Here is a 16,674-nt window from a genome sequence, read left to right on the forward strand (position 1 = left end):
GGCTGACAGGAAACTGCTATTTCTAGATTGAGGGAGAAAGTGAAGTTCAGTAAAAAGGTCTTGGATTTATAATGGTAGAATGCCGAAGCTTCAATCCATTGGATCTTAGATCCATAGTATTTCTTTTTGGACAGTGGGAGTTGATGGATGGGTCATGTTTCTACAGGAGGCTGAATTAAAACTCGCCGCCCTACCCTGATTATATTAAGCAGAGATGCTGGGTCAAATCTATCAAAGACACTCCTTTCCAAGACACAGCAGAGACTGGAATGAGAAAAAATGGGACCGAGAAGTCAGGTGATTTTACAGGCCCTTCGTACCAGCACACTTGCTTCCTCCTTGCATGCCTGCTTGCTCAATATATCTGGCTTATTCATGGGTTGGTTAGGATGGGCATTAGAATGGCTGATGAAGCTGTGCTGGTCAGGAGGTGGCAGGCATGGGAAGCCAGGAACCCAGGAGGCAGGGAGCAAACCAGAAGGGGGTTGAGCTGGCAGAGGAATGGAGTGTCTCTAGAGCCAATTCCTGGTTCCAGGATGTGGTGGGACAAGAGGTTGAGTTTAGGCTTCCCTAGAATTCCATAAACCAGTTGGAAGAAAAGGGGCACAGTTGCTAGCTGGTTTTCCTGGGAAGATCTGAGCCACCTGATTGACATGCTGAAAGGACTCTGGCAAGTGATGAAGGGAGGGCGGTACCTCTGGGAGCCATTGCCTGGGCTGTGAGAGAGCTCAGGCTGGAGACTGCTCAGCTGAAGGGGACACATCAAAGTCACAGCCAAGTCCCTTCTGGCGTGTTTGTTCAGGAAGTGTATATAAGTATGCCCCCAGGACACTGAAGTCTGACCCTGGCTTGCTCCCTTATGGTGATGTTTATCTCTGCAGTTTGTTTTGTGATCACTCTCTGGACAGTCTCCTGCACAGAGCCAGATTACCTGTTGATTATCTTGGTCACTGCAACAGGTAGCTTCACTGGAAAAGCCACCACTTTCTCTTTTTCAGTGGTGAGCTTGGTATGTTCCTACCTTTGCAGTTGCCCCAAGTGCAAGGATATTTACAATGACCCAGTTTTTAAAGTTGCTGATACACTAATCCCATTGTAGAAAGCTACAAACAACTTTAGTGAAGAATTAAGTTAGGCTCACAGCCATCATCTTAGCTGGGGCAGATTTTTTAAACGAGGCTGAATAGATAATAGAAGATACAGCCCCTGAACTAGGACTAAAGAAAACAAAATGCCATTTCTACTTATTTATTTATTTTGGTCTGGGGATTGAACCCAGAGGTCCTTTGTTGCTGAGCTACATCCCCGACCTTTTTATTTTTTGAGTCAGGGTATGGCTGAATTACTAGGACCTGGCTAAGTTGCCCATGCTGACCTTGAACTTGCAGTCTTCCCACAAATTGGGATTACAGGTGTGTGCCTCACGTCGGATTCCATGTGTGTGTTTTATGCCTGCCTGGGTTCAAAATCCTCTCTTTCCCTCAGTAGCCTTGTCACTTCTCTCAGCCTCATCTATAAAATGAGGGTGCTGATAGTACTAGCTTCATTAGGTGGATTAAGTGAGATAATGCTGATAAACATGGTTAACCTTAGGACTAAGTGAACACTGAAGTGCCAGCTGTCATTATCTACACAAAACACCTGCCCAAGGCCCGCTGCAAGATGGAGAACTCCAGCTCCTAGATGCCTGCCCCAGAGTGAGGGTTGACTTCTTGGGTCTCCCAGGTGCTTCCGGCTCCTATCCTTTCCTTAACAAGGATAGCAAGGTGACCCAGGCCCAAACTGAGAGACCTCAAAACTGAGGAGGCCCCAGTGGGTGTGTGTCGGATTCTCTCCCCCCACCAGGCAATGCATCTCTGACCTTTGGACATATTAGAGGCTTGGAGAGATTGCTCAGAAACCCCAGAGTGGTGTTGCTCAAAGTGCGTGTTTTGTTAAAAAGACTCATGGGCTCCAGCCCCTCTGACCTGAAGCATTTTGGCCCAACAGCTGAAGTCAGTCTAAGTTCTCCTTAAGTGGTCCTCATATTACTCAGGTTTGACTCCTAAAGTATAACAACAAGAAACTAAAGAAGCCCTTGGGACAGGTGAGATACAGGTGAGCGGAACTGCCAACATAGGTCTGAGGAAGGCTGTGCATGGTGGAAGATGGGGGAAGTAACTCCTGTCTGTACCACCCTGCTTCAGTGAGGTTCTAATGCTCTGCAGGGGCCAGCTTTAAATCCCCAGGCAGCACACTTGTTACCATACCAGGCTCCAGCTGGCCTCTAGTCCCAGGAAAACCAGAGCAAGGCTACCTCTCAGGCTTCTTGGACTCAGTTCTCAATAGCTTCTGGGAATGTAAAACTAGAGCCTTCTCTTTGCTCAAAACAGATTCCTAAGGTTGAGGAGGAGTCTCAGGGAAAAAGCTTGCCAGCCTGTACCCTGGTACATTGTGAGTGTCAAAAGAATTTCCTTTGGTGTCTGAGATTTCCCAAGGCAAAGGCTAATAAATAACATCCCTAGATTTCCCTAGGGTAGGGATAAAGAAAAAGTATTTTTTAGCTAACCCCCAAAGGTAGAAAATCAAATGGATAAGCCAGGTCCAACTGCAGGTTCGACTGGAGTGAACATTATAGACAGTGAATTGTGCTTAGGTTCTGGAGGCCCTCCTGGCCACCATCTCAATATGGGGCACACCGGTGAGGAAAGGGCCTGAGGAACTTCAGAGTTAGTGCAGGAGTGGCTGTGCCCAGAGGCCGTGAGCCTGTCTGTCTGGATTGGCCTGTTGATTACCTCTGGGGTGACATTGCCCTGGTTTCCTGAGCCATAACTTGAGGACAGTTGTAGCACCAAGTGCGCTTGAGAGACTTAAAGGCATAAGTATGAAAAGCCCTTAACTCTGCCTGGGACTTAGTAAGTACTCAGTGTTGGCAATTCTTAGTCCTGTTTGCCATCATGAATCCTGGGCTGTGCAGGTTTTATTGAAATACAGAGTGAATAAATGCCATCCTGCTCTGAAGTGATAAGGTCTCAGTATGTTAAAATCTTTAAAAGAAAGGGGAGATATATGTTGGGTGCCAAAGGGCAATGACAAATGTGCTGTGCTTGCTTTCTGAAGGAACTTCAGCAAAACCACAAATCTGTTACCTTTTGAAACAAATGGACTTGGGAAATGATATATATCCTGGCTGGCTGGGTCAGAGCCATTAACCATTAACACTGTGCCTTCCTGCCGTCCGTCCTTAGGCTGGCTTCAGTTTTGCTTTGTGGTGCCTAGTAGTGTGGGTGCTACACCTGGCGGAGGCTGAGTTATGTAAATCACTTCAGTTCACCAGGTAGCCAAGGGTGGGGACAGTGTTAAGTCCCTGGACTCAAATCTACCTCCCTGAGAAGGTTTAGGGGATATTTATGGTAAGAAGAAGAAAATAAAAAAGGTGGTCTGAGGTGTGGGGCAAGGTAATTGAAGTAAGGAAATGTGAAGTAATTCGTGTCTGCACGTACCTAAGCAAACTTGATGACGCTGCATAGAGACATGTTCAGAAAATGGCGGTGTTAGCAGGACTTTAGGGTGGAGTTTCTGGCCCTCTGACCACAAAAGTTGGCCTGTAGGATAATTTTGCAGGTTCAGGTGAGAGGCTTGGTGGCTTCAACCAGTTTCAGCCAGATCAGGCTTTCTCCTAATCCCTGAAAAAGAGCAGCTTAAAACAATTGTTACCAAGGTGACCACACCTCAGAAGTGTTGTCAAGAGTAAAGCTGGCTGTGGGTTCCCCTCTGGTCTCCTCTGGGTGAATTTCAAAAGAAAGGATGCACTCTTTTTTGGTTAAGATGGCTCAAGCCTCTTACAGAGAGGAGAAACAAATGTTAATTTCCTTATAGGGACTTGTAATGGGGTGAGATGGGGACAGACAAGTCTGCTGACTGGATTCAGGGGCATGTCTTCCCACTGCATCCACATACCCAGCATGACGGGTGTGTCTAGCAGAACACCAAACAGGTGGCCCTGGACAGTCCACAACCAGCCTAGCAGGTCCCCTTCTGTGCCCTGTACTAGGTAGGTGCCAGCTGCCCCAGCAGGCCTGCTGTGACTGCCAGGCCCCAATCAGGATTGTTTTCCTCTGATATTCATCACAGGGGTGGGGCCCTTGTCCACCTACAGCCTTCTCTGGGCAAAAATATCTAGCACAATCTCTACTATTATTTTTTTCCAGTGAATTAAAGGCCAGAGAAAGAAAAAAGAAAATCAAGAAAGCTGTGCCAGAATCTTCCATTTCATGCTGAAAGTAGTGAGGGATTAAGCCTCCTTCAAAGCCAGTGGTGCAGGCCTGTGGGGAAAGGATAGCCTTCGCCCACATGCTGGCTCCTCCGAACCTAGGAACATGGAATGAGCCACGCAAAGTCTGGTTCAATAAATAGCCAAGTGATTGCAGCGCCTCCGTCCACACCCCTGGTCACTCCTCCCTAGCTCATGACACACTCTAGAGTCATTGTCTCTACCTACTGGTGTTATCGACAGCTTGGGGACCATGGGGGCAGAACTAGGGCTAAAGGACAGTAGCAAGCACTCTTGGGCCAAAAGGCCACAGCAAGGCTGGCCAGTTGAGAAAGGAATGTCACCTCCATAGTGAACACCTGCCACAAGGCTAAAGGGAGACTTTTGGGGAAGAGGGTCTCTGGTTCCAACAACTTGACTATGTTTCCCATCCAAGAAATGAGTCCAGGGCCTCGTGTGGAAGCAGAGCAGTGGTGAGCAGGCCTGTCCAGCTGGCAGCTCCCATAAGGGCCGGGGCTAGTCTGCACTTGCTGTGGCCCCCTAGCCCAGGGCCTGGCCTATAGCAGTACTCCACAAATACGCTGATGTGGACTGTGTCCCAAAGGGCATGTTCATTTTTGTGCCCTTGGTGGGTCAGTTCTGCGGTTGTCTCTGGGTGAGTTCAACCCAGAGATGACCCCAACCACCAAGGAGATTTAGGCAATTTATAAGCCTGGACCCTGCCTTCAAATGCACTTTTCCAGATTCTGGGCTCTAGAGGAGTTTAGAAGGGGACCTCTGAGGTTGGGCACTGTGGCAGGGCCAGGGAAGGGCTAGCTCAGCACTTCTTGGGCTCTTGGACTCTCTCCTTCCTCTTCCTCATGAGAGCCCAGCTTTGGGTGGGAGGCAGGATGCAGCCATCCAGAGTCTGCTGGCAGCTGTTAGTGAAGGGAAGATGGCTCACATCCCATTCCACCATATTCATGGGCCCCCTTAGGATCGGGCATATGACAGCTTCTTCTCTAGAGATGGAAGGGAGCACAGTGCTCTGGGCATCACCCTCATGGGGTAATGCTTGTAGGACCCTCGCCTCCACCTTGTGTGATAGGCAGCATGCTCTGGGAGCAGTGCCCCTGCAGCCTTCCCACTCCAGAGAGCTGATCTTTGCGCTCTACTCTGGGTCTTGTAGTCTCCAGCCCACCCTTTGTCACACCAGCCCAGATCATCACAGATACAGAGGTAGCAACAAAGTATCACACTCAAGATCACCAACATTCAGGACAGTGCACTTATTATTATGGAAATAATTTTTAATGTGATCAAAGGTTGAGGGTCTAGCATACTGAACCCAAACGTATGTATTATTGAGTGCCAATTATCCAAGGCAGTATTTCTTGAGAGAAAAAGTAAAAATGAATTTATAATTATTATTAAAAGTTAAGAAAGTGTGTGTCAAAGGCATTCAGGAGCAAATTGAAAGGGCTCCCAATGGCCAAAGCAGGAATAATTGAGCGGCAAAGTTAATGATTGGGATAAAAGTAAAACTACTCAATTTGTGGTTGGTTGAATTCACAGGTGCAAAATCTATAGATACAGAGGGCCAACTGAATAACTGAAGAGAGGGGCTGGGGTTGTGGCTCGGGTAGAGCGCTCCCCTCTCATGTGTGACGTTTATTCCTTAGCACCACATAAAAATAAATAAGTGAAATAAAGGTATTGTGTCCAACTACAACTGAAAAATAAATGTTTTTTTAAAAAAAGAGAATAAACAAATCTCCCGTAGAGAATTCCAAATAATTTATCGACTCTGCCGTCAGGGTGCAGCGCCTAACTCCCCGCTCCTTAAATGTAAGCTATACATAGTAACTTCCTTCCAGAAGTACTCTATGGAAAGGAGTGGAGTAAACTTTGGAGACACCTGACAGATGTTCAAGGTCAGCAGCATTGATGATAAGCCGTGTTGATCTCATATATTCTTGACTTGATGTGGTGAGAACGGCACCTTCCCTCTTCTCTACCTCTAAAACACCAAACCCCATCATGAGAAAACATCACAAATCCCAGGGTAGGGACATTCTGCAAAGTTCCTGATCCATACTCTTCAAAACTGTCAAGGCCATCAAACACAAGGAAGTCACAGCCAAGAAGAGCTTAAGGAAACATGATCACATTTACAACATATCCTAAATGGGATCCTGGGACAGGATAATGACCTTAGGTAAAAACTAAGGGGATTTAAATGAAGTGTGGAATTCAATTAATGTGTCTATGCTGGCTCATTTGTTGTGCAAATGCCCAGGTAAAATGAAGATGTTTACCAAGGAGAAACTGGTGGATGGGTATATGGGAACTTCTTATGCTATTTTTATGTCAGTCTAAAACTAAACTAAAAAGTTATTTGGGGGCTTGGGGGTGTAGCTCAGTGGTAGAGCTCTTGCCTAGCATGTGAGTAATCTGGCTTTGATCCCCAGCCCTGTGCAAAGGAAAAAAAAATAGTTTATTTTTTTATGATTGCACTTTTTTTGTATATATGGTGCTGGGGATTGAACCTAGGGCCTCATGTATGCCAGGTAAGCACTCTACCACTGAGCTATAACCCAGGAGTACTCTACCATTGAGCTCTACCTATAGGCCTTTTTTATATTTCATTTTGAGACAGGGTCTTGCTAAGTTCAAGACTGGCCTTGAACTTGTAATCCTCCTGCCTCAGCTTCCTGAACCTCTGGGATTATAGGCATATGCCATTATACCCAGCTCCATTTTTAAAAATGCATCATTCTTATTATTTTGTAAGAGCTGTGATTCTTCAGGGGGAAGACAAGAGCAAGGGAAAGTTTCTATTAAGCTGGGCTAGTGACTGTCCTTGCCCTGCCAGGCCATGTTCTTGGGTGTGCCAGAGAAGCAGGAGGGAGGAACATCAGGCCACCTGGCCCCACTTTTTCTGAACCTCCTGCTCTGCTGGTGAAAAGCTGCAGCAAAGCTGGTTATTGCAGGGCAGTGAAGAGGATGTCTAGGAGACAGTTCGACATGCCGGGGCCAGGTTGGAGAAGGCTGGCTGTCAAGGGGTCAGCCCCCAGGAGAGACTGACACATCATAATCTGCATTGGGGTGCCATGCACTTGGTACAGAGAATGTCACTGTATGCCACCGACTAGACAGTACGGAACCTGTTAGAAGGGATGAAATCAGTCTACCCCTGCTCTTTGCCATCACCATTCCCATCCTGGTGAAAAATGGAGGCCAGCGCTCAGAGCCTGAGTTACCCAGCCCTGGAGGGAACCAAGCATGTTGACTCCTGCCCGGGTGCCCAACAACCCTCTTTACCCCTTTAGAGGCTGGGTGGTGCAGAGCATGACTTTGGGGAAGCAGATCTGGGCCCAGGTACAGACGCCACTTGATGGCATGGGGACCCCGGTGATTCACGTAGTTCTCCGACCTGTTTCTCCAGTTGTAAAATGTGGGTCAAACACCTGCCTCACCCACCTTCTGAGCATGAGTCAAGGATCAAATGAGTGGCAGCAGGCCAAGTGGCATTCTTAGGTGTTATTTTTGGGGAGGTGTGTTCAGGGTGCTCCACGTTTTTTCAGGTAACAGGTAATGACCTTCATGGCCTTGGGGCTAATGTGAGGTGAAGATTGTATATATGAGGTGCTTTCAGTTGCAAGTACAGGTGTGCCTCAACTTATGGTAGGGTTACATCCCCATAAACCCATCGTAAGTTGAAAAATATTAAGTGGAAGATACATTTACTACACCTGAACTTTCACATATTGCTTTTGTGCATATTGTGAAGTTGGAAAATTGTAAGTTGAGAACCAACTGTAATAGTAAATCCAACTCAAATTGTCTCACGGAACTGAACATCCAGAGGCAGGTGGGGTTGCGGGATCAGTCTCATGGACATCTGTATGGCTTCTTTTAGGTAGGAAAATGGTTATAGGAATCTCAGGCCACACATTCTAACATCCCTTCTGGAAGAGGACAGCTTTTCCCCTGTCATCAGATGTCTAGGACCTCTCTTTCTTTGGACTATTTTAGGTCACGACCTTGGCTGTGAACCAGTCACTGAGGCTAGGACAAACCTTACTGGCTGGCTCACCCCCGAGTTACTACCAAACCTGAACAAATTACTGAAGCAAAGGAACAGATGAAAATGATTGGCTTAGGGGAGGATGCCAACAATGTCAGGTTTCTGTCACAGTAATAATCCACTGTGGTAGAGAGCGATGGCGATTTGCTTCTCCAGCATCCATTTCCCCTTCAGTTACATCCCTGTTTGCATCTGAGGCTTCATTGCTTTCCCTTTCTTCAGACTGTGTGCTTCTAATGATGCCGCATTCCCCCTGGTGTAGGCCCATTAGTGCATTATATTCTGGTCACTGGATTGCTTCTCAGAAAGGCCCTTGGTTTGCTCTAAGCCAGGGAAACTCAGTTGTCCCCACTGGGAAGGAAGGCTGGGGATGGTCTGCTGAACTGGATGCCAGGAGAGTGTAAGGTCTAGAGCCATTGCTGCTGCTCTCTAAAACACCACAAGGAGAGAGCCCAAGGCTGGAGCTTATGTGGAGACCTCCAGGGAAGGGCGGAAACTTCCTAAGTCTCCCCGACTGCCAGCCTCACTCAAGGACCTTCAATTTCGGAGTCAACACATTTCCTCTGCTGTAAACCGGTTGGGCCTGGTTTTCTGTCAGTTCCAATGGTGACTTAAATCACATTATTCTCCTTCCTCATCCAAGGCAAGAAATGCCACTGAGCAGTGTTTATGGGTGACCAGAATGTTTGGCCCAAGCTTTACCTACCAAGTACATTTGTCATTTGGCTCTAATTTTACACAGAAAGAATCCCAGCCATGCTGAGTGACTGTGACTGAGATTTAGTCTTACAGCCCTTGAGCTCAACCTAGCCACCACCTGTTTTCATAAATGCAGTCTGACTGGAACATAGTCACACTTGTATGGCTTTGTTCAGTGGCACAATGGCAGAGTAGAGAAGATCTAACAGACTATCACCAGAGGGGGTCTGAGGCGGTCCCAGAGAAGGGGACCTCAACTCAGGACAATGAGGTCATTGACAAACATCATAAAAAAGACTCTTAAGATGTGTCAAAAGAACAAATAAAAGATTTATTCAGGGAAGCAAGGAACATAGACTTGAAGGGAGAGAGTGTGGACTACCTCAAGACTGAGATGCATTTGGGGGGGTCTCGGGTTCTTTTAAAGGAAACTTGATGCACACCTATAATCCCAGCAACTCAGGAGGCTGAGGCAAAAGATTCCCAAGTTCAAGAACAGCCTGAGCAACTTAGCAAGACCCTGTCTCAGAGTAAAATTAGAAAGGGCTGGGGATGTGGCTCAGTGGTAGAGCACCCCTGGGTTTGATCCCCAGTATCACAATAAAGGAAAGAGAATCTAGTTTAAGAAGAAAAGGTATGAGAAACTTCAGCACAAGGCCTTCAGGCTCAAATTACAGTCTCCTTTTTCTTCCCTTTTCCCTTTACTACTTGTCTTGCTTTCATCTCAAGACCACGTGGCCCACAAAGGCTAAAATTGCAGTATCACCTGGCTCTTTACCAAAAATAGTTTGTCACCCCAGGGGGAGATGGTAGAAGAATAAATTATTGGCAAAGTACTCCCCCTGCCCCGTCACAAATCCCTGGGTCCCCACATGGCAGCTGCACAGGCAGACAGCCTCCATCACAGGCCTGTGTGTCCCACTAACAGTAGGTCTTGCTGTCAGCTTTGGGGAAGCAAATAGTCACACAACCAAACCTACCCCAGAATGGGCTAAATGAGAGACGGCCTTATGGGATGCGGTGAATGTGGTGCCTGTTTTTTCCTAGGCCTGTAGACATAAGCGTGTCCATTTCCCACCTGGAGCCTTTACCCCTTACCTTATATATATATATATATATATATATATGTTTATATATATGTTTATTTTTTAGTTTTAGGTGGACACAATATCTTTATTTTATTTTTATGTGGTGCTGAGAATTGAACCCAGTGCCTCACGCATGCTTAGGCGAGCGCGCTACTACTTGAGCCACATCCCCAGCCCCTACCCCTTACTCTTTACTGGATGCTGAAGTTTCTAGTGAGCTCCTGCTACCTATCCCACAACCTAAGGAGGCGGGGCCAACATAAACATGGTAGGAGTAAAAGACAAGTCTTCAGTTTTCATAATGGAATATCACATCATTATCTATGTCTGACATCCAAGATCAATGGATTCCAGCTCTAGCCTCATTCATTGCAGTGATGCAGATTGGACCCAGGACCTTATGCACACTATGCAAGGGCTCTACCACAGTTTCACTCCAGCCACCTCCATTTTTCATTCCTGGCTATCAAGCTAATGCCATAAGTGTAATACATATGGTTAATATCAGTGAAATAGCCTAAGAAGCATGTAATCACCCTCTGAAGATTTTCAAAACTTCATGGTTTTTGCTAAGTTAAATCACCATGGAACAGCCCAGCAAGATCTGGGGCTAGCCCTTCCTGGAAGGCCTGTTGTGGCACTGTTCATTAACTGTGTGTTATGGTCTCTGCTTTTGTATGTCTTCCTGAGAAGGGGCTTCATAGGATCACTGCAAAATTGTCCACAAAACTGCTATGGAAAGGATGATCCTTGGGTTCTAGGTGTGTCCTAATTAAGAGTCTACATGATAAATATTTATGTTTTAGTCAGCTTTTTCTCTGTTGTGACTAAAAGACCAGAACAATTGTAGAGGAGGAAAGTTTATTTGAGGACTCACAGTTTCAGAGGTCTCAGTCCATAGACAGCTGGGCTTGAGGAAGAGTGTGTGGAGGGAAGCAGCTCAGGTAATGACCAGGAAACAGACACCACTTGCTAGATACAAAATATATACCCCAAAGGCTCGCTGCCAATGACCCACCTCCAGCCACACCCTACCCACCTCCAGCCAGCACTCAGTTAATCCCATCATAGGAACGATTCGCTGATTGGATTAAGGTTTCGGTGGCCAGGTCATTTCTCCTCTAACCCCTCCTGCACTGTCGCATACATGAGCTTTTGGGAGACACCTCACATCCAGACCACAACAGCCTCATAGGATCTATCACTGGGAAAAACATGGTCTCTCCCAGCAGATGGTGTGTTTGCTTTTGTCGATGGCAACTCTAGTGATCTTCCCCAGTCTTATTTGCCTTAACCCCAAGGAGCTCTGGTTAAATAAAGCTCAGTTCCAAGAGTCATTTTATCCCTAATCCTCTGGGTTCCTGGACCAGTGTGACACCTTCTCCTACAGTTTCTGGTCACTAACTCCCTCATGGCATGGCAATTTGGTAACTTGCCATGGGCTTTATGGCACCCCTGGTGGTGGAGGAGTTCAGAAGCCAACATGGCTATTCTGTGCTTCTAAGGACTCAAAGACAAGAATAGGCTCCATCTTAAGAAACCTAAGAGCAGCCGACTAAGGACTGCTAGGAAGGAAGGTAGGATTTTGAAGTGAAAGCTACCCCTAAAGAAACTTGCTTCTTGGTTAATTCCATGATTGGGGTTGGCACTTTTCTGGCTCAAGGCATCTATAGTCCTTTCTGGAAGCAGCTTTGGGAGCCTTGCATGGCTACCAGGTTGGTGCTGGGGCTCACATTAGCCCGAAGATATTAAAAAGAAAGGAGACCCAGACCCCTGACCAGTGACTTGAAACTGGGCCTAAATCTGTGCAGTTTTCCTGGGATTCCTGGGATCTGGGATGAACTAGAAAAGTCATGAGATAAAAAATCCAACTTTCAGTAGACGAGACTCACCCTGGTGATGGAGAAAGGTGGGGAGGCCCTGAGATCCCATGGGTGAAGGCAGGGCAGCTAAGTCTCCTTGTGAAAAGAAGAGCAGAGAATGAAGGATAGAACAAGGGAGAGCTGCAATCTGTCTTTCAGGTTGATTTTGTGTTGTCCCCCTTCACGGAGCTCTTGGCTAGAATCTAACCAGTGGCTTGCAACTCAGAAACGTCATGAAGAAAGGACAGTTTAGGAAAGTTGCTACCATCATTTTAACTCAGGGGAGTTCATGCTGGCTTTCTGTTTCCAAGAGGATCTGGCAGGATTCTCAGCTCCTAGGGTATTCTAGGTGGGAATGAGGGGGAAGTTGGGGCCTTTGGATACAGAGACCTGTGGTATTTTTGTATTTATTGATGGAGAAAATATATATGCATGAGGGGTAGCCCACCTTGAATGCTGTTAGTGTCCTCTACTAGAGATCCACAGGATACTCCTGAGGATTTATCTCTAGGACCTGCCCAGAAGGCTGAGTAAAGAAGCCCTTCAGAAAAGGGACTCTCATGGAAATGTCAGTGTAGACTCCAAGAGTACTTGGCCCTCTCTTCTCTCCCTGGCTGGACTTTACCTACCCTCTGGGCCAGATCCTGGTATAAAGCATGCTCAGACTGAAGCAGCCCCTTCTGTTTCTTAACAAAACCAATCATTACTATAGTTAATCTCACAATACCCTGAGGGTTCTGAGGTACAGAGTGACATGCTTGTTTTAGTAATGCCTAAGGATGCATTTTAATATGTTGTTTTGGAGGCCAAACCTTTGTTAGCAGGGCTAAAGTAACACAGGGAGCAGGAATTACACCCCAGAATGCAGACCTGGGTTGTGCAAGGGGCAGGCCACAGAGTATCGGCTTTCTTAGACTTGCTTGGGAGAGAATTTTCTCCAGATGAGGGAAAGGCAGGTGACCACAGGATTCCAACCTGTCCTTGTGCCAACCCCTTTCTCTGGCCAGGACATTCACCCACCTAGGGAAAGCCAGCATAACTCCCCTGAGTTAAAAATGATGGTAGCAACTTTCCTAAACTGTCCTTTCTACCAATGCAGAATGCCCCCTCTGGGGCTCCGTAGCACAGTCCCTGCTCATAGTCACATTAGGACAGACACAGGCAGAGACCAAAGTAAACTGAACTGCCCAGAGAGCTTATAAAGCAGTCGTACTCCTTGTTGGAGCCCCTGCTTCCTCCACCAGAGGTGGCGGCGTGTGAGAGCAGAACTCGGCTCCTACTCATTTTTAACTGCCGACACAAATGGTCTGGGATCTTGCTCAGGAAGAATGTGGCACTCACATGAGCAACCTTCATTACTTCCTATCGGACATTCTGAAGAAATTTTCTTGGCACAGATCACAAGTAAGAGACATCATAGAAAATGTTATTTTTATTATTTCAAGAGGATAATATGTAGCCCGATACACCAAAGCAATAGGGAAGGGAATTAGAGGCAGCAAATGGCAGTTTTTGAGAAGAGCCTCATGTTGCATCTCCACGCTCCTGTCTGCCTGCCGCCCACAGTGCCCAGTGAAGGCTGAGGCTGGGACAGTGGTGCGGAGCTTGCTGTGACCATAGCAGTGGACGGATGACCAGACTTAGCGCCCCACTGACCGTAAAGGGCTTGATGCAGAAGGCACCAGAGCACTGTGGGCCAACACCCAGAGAGCCCTACCCTGCCACTTGCCATTCACACAGCTCCTGCCTAGCAGCGGCCAGCTGTCTAGCACTTAGTTTTATCTCTGTGAGCCTCTAGTGGGCAGGACGGGAATGAATCCTGAGTCATAAATTAAGGTGAAAGACTTAGTAGTGTTAATACTCTGGGTGAGAATAGACAACACTGTCTTGGAAGAGGGTGGGCTGGGAGTCTGGTGGGAGAAACATGGAAACATAGAGCGGCCCCAAGCTGTGGGCACTGCCCTGGGGACCGTAGGGGGTTTTCACCGTACATGATGGGGAAGGGGCAGGGGCTGGGTACTGGGGCCTGCTTCCTCTGAGGCAGAACTGAACTAGAGGTTCATTTTCTACTCATAATTGGTTTTCCGGGTCTAAGACACCACACCTGGGGCCGAAGCAAGTCTTGCCTGTGCACCAAGCGCAGCCTTGGAGAGATGTGTGGCGGCTCAGTTGGCCAGGGTTGAGGGGGACGGACTCTCAATTTAAGGAGACCCTTCTTCCCCCTGCTCCTGGTTCTTGTCCCTTGCAAATAACCAGGTGGGAAATGAGAGGCAGAAGCACCTCCTGTTGCAGCCCCGCCATTGTCTTTTCCCATGAACTCATTTTGGTGGGACCCAAAGCCCCACCTTGGTATGGAGCAGACTGATTCCATCATGGAAGGGTGCCCCATCTGGTGATTTGATGGTGGAGTGCAGGTGGGAGGCGCAGCAGTGGCTGTGGATGTGGGGACACCCATAGACACCATTCATTTTGATGTGGCCCTCCAGGCTGGTGGGCTGGTGGGGAGGGGCTGCATCTTCCCAGCACGCACTGTTCCCCAACCTCACTGCAACGGCTGACAGATTTTTGGTTTGACAGGTGTGAAGAGAATTTTAAAAACCATGCCACTAGGTACCTCCAAACCTAGCCATTGTGTACTTCAAACCAGGAGCGGTTGGTTTTGTTTTGACAAGAAAAGACAAAGAGAACCACAGCTCCATGGTGCTCACTGCTGTGTAGCAGGGAATCGGCCATGTATCGAATGTATCAACCTCGTCTGACCAGGGAGGTGGGTGAGCACAGAGCGTCCGGGACCCAGATCCTCTAATCAGTTGCAGGCTCTGCTGTTGCCTCACCCTCAGGTTCCTCAAAGCCTGGAACTGGCTTCTGCAGAAAGTACGTGGTGGCCTGAATCACCTTGTCTGGTCCAATGTTGTAGACGGGGTGAGTGGGCTGCTGCAAAGAGAACAGATGCCAACTCGTCACTCTGGCGATCCTTGGAAACATGCCCATCCTTTGCCCCCTGAAATGGACTACTAAGAATTTAAGGAATCATCAGAGACCACAGAAAGATCTCTCTCTAGGCCCAAAGGTTCAAAAACAGGGTATTTACTACTAAAAACTCGTTATAGAACATGAAGACATAGGAAAATGTTAAGCAGCCTATTTTTTTTTTTTTTTTTTTTCTTTTTTGCAGCACTGGGGACTGAACCAGGGCTTTCATGCTAGGTAAGCACTCTACCACTAAGCTACATTCCCAGGCCTTTTAATTTTTTGAGACAGGGTCTAACTAGGTTGCTGAGACTGATTTCAAACTTATGATCCTCCTGCCTTGGCCTCCTGAGAAGCTGGGATTATAGATGTGTGCCACTGTGCCCAGCATATACAGCCATTGAACTACATCCTTTCAGATATTTAATGATATAGACAAATACTTACACAGGTTGAACATCTCTTATATGAATGTATGGTACCAGAGTGTTTCATATTTTAGAGTTTTTAGATTTTGGAATAATCACATAGACTTTAGCAGTTCAGCATTGCTAACCAAAGAGCCCAAAATACAAGTTTTTCTGTTGTTGTGGGGTTGGGGTGGAAACAGGACCCAAGGCCTTGCACATGCTAAGCACAGGATCTACCACTGAGCTACATCTTCAGCCCCATGCTGACATGACACTCAAAAAGTTTCAGATTTTGGGGCAGTTTGCATTTTTTTTTTTTTTTTTTTTTAGTTGCAGATGAACACAATACCTTTATTTATTTATTTTTATGTGGTGCTGAGGATCGAACCCAGTGCCTCACACGTGCTAGGCAAGCGCTCTACCACTGAGCCACAGCTCCATCCCCACATTTTACATTTTGAATGTTCAGATTAGGGGTGCTTAATTTTAAAGATGTTTAAGTGAGAAAAACAGTAGGTACACACTATCTAAAACTTCCTTTTTAAAATTTGTTTACAGATACATATGAATAAAGACAAAAATTGAAAATACACCAAAACGGTTTTTGCAGTACTAGGGCAAATTGAATCCAAGGTCTTTCACATACTAGGCAAGCACTCAACCACTAAGCTATATCCCCAGCCTTTTTGTTTTGAGACAGGGACTAAGCTGCCCAGGCTGGCCTCAAACTCGCCATCTTCCTACTTCAGCCTCCCGAGCCGCTGGGATTATAGGCATGTGCCACCACTAGCTGATTGTTTTTAATTGTTTTATTTATACTTATATGTATATTCCAATTATTAAAACAATGAACATTTATAATCACTTGATTACATTTACATTTATAATCAAGGAAAAGGACCACAAATGTATTATGTAGTAAGGGGGTCAGATCATATTTAAATTGATTTACATTGTTCCACTCTATCAACAGAAATCCAAAGGAACTTCAATTTTGAGACAGAATTCTGGGCCAATATTCAGGAATGTCCCACACTGGAAGAATAAAGAAGGGGACATAAGGGCAGCAAAAATTTAAAACTTTTTAAGTTGTACATGGACCCAATACCTTTATTTATTTTTATGTTGTGCTGAGGATTGAACCCAGTACCTCACACGTGCTAGGCAAGTATCCGACTACTGAGCTACAACCCCAGCCCTAAAACTTTTAAATATAATACTATGAGCAATTTCACACCAAAACATAAAAATTCAGATAAACTGATCAATTTTTAAAAATTTTTTTTTTGATATGCCTAGGACCTTGCTAAATTTCGGAGGCTGT

At 46.5% G+C, this 16,674-nt stretch overlaps 1 protein-coding gene across 1 annotated transcript in view; it reads right to left on the bottom strand.

The window, feature by feature from the left end:
• Positions 1–13,387: 13,387 nt before the first annotated feature.
• Fntb (farnesyltransferase, CAAX box, subunit beta) overlaps positions 13,388–16,674 on the bottom strand; it is a 75,562-nt gene continuing 72,275 nt past the window's right edge. Inside the window, exon 12 of the mRNA XM_027929438.2 lies at positions 13,388–14,904. Within this exon, the coding sequence (XP_027785239.2) occupies positions 14,773–14,904 (132 nt within the window). The 3' untranslated portion in view covers positions 13,388–14,772. The remainder of the gene's footprint in view (positions 14,905–16,674) is intronic.

Source organism: Marmota flaviventris, chromosome 2 (assembly GCF_047511675.1).
Source record: "Marmota flaviventris isolate mMarFla1 chromosome 2, mMarFla1.hap1, whole genome shotgun sequence".
NCBI classification, from domain to species: Eukaryota; Metazoa; Chordata; class Mammalia; order Rodentia; family Sciuridae; genus Marmota; species Marmota flaviventris.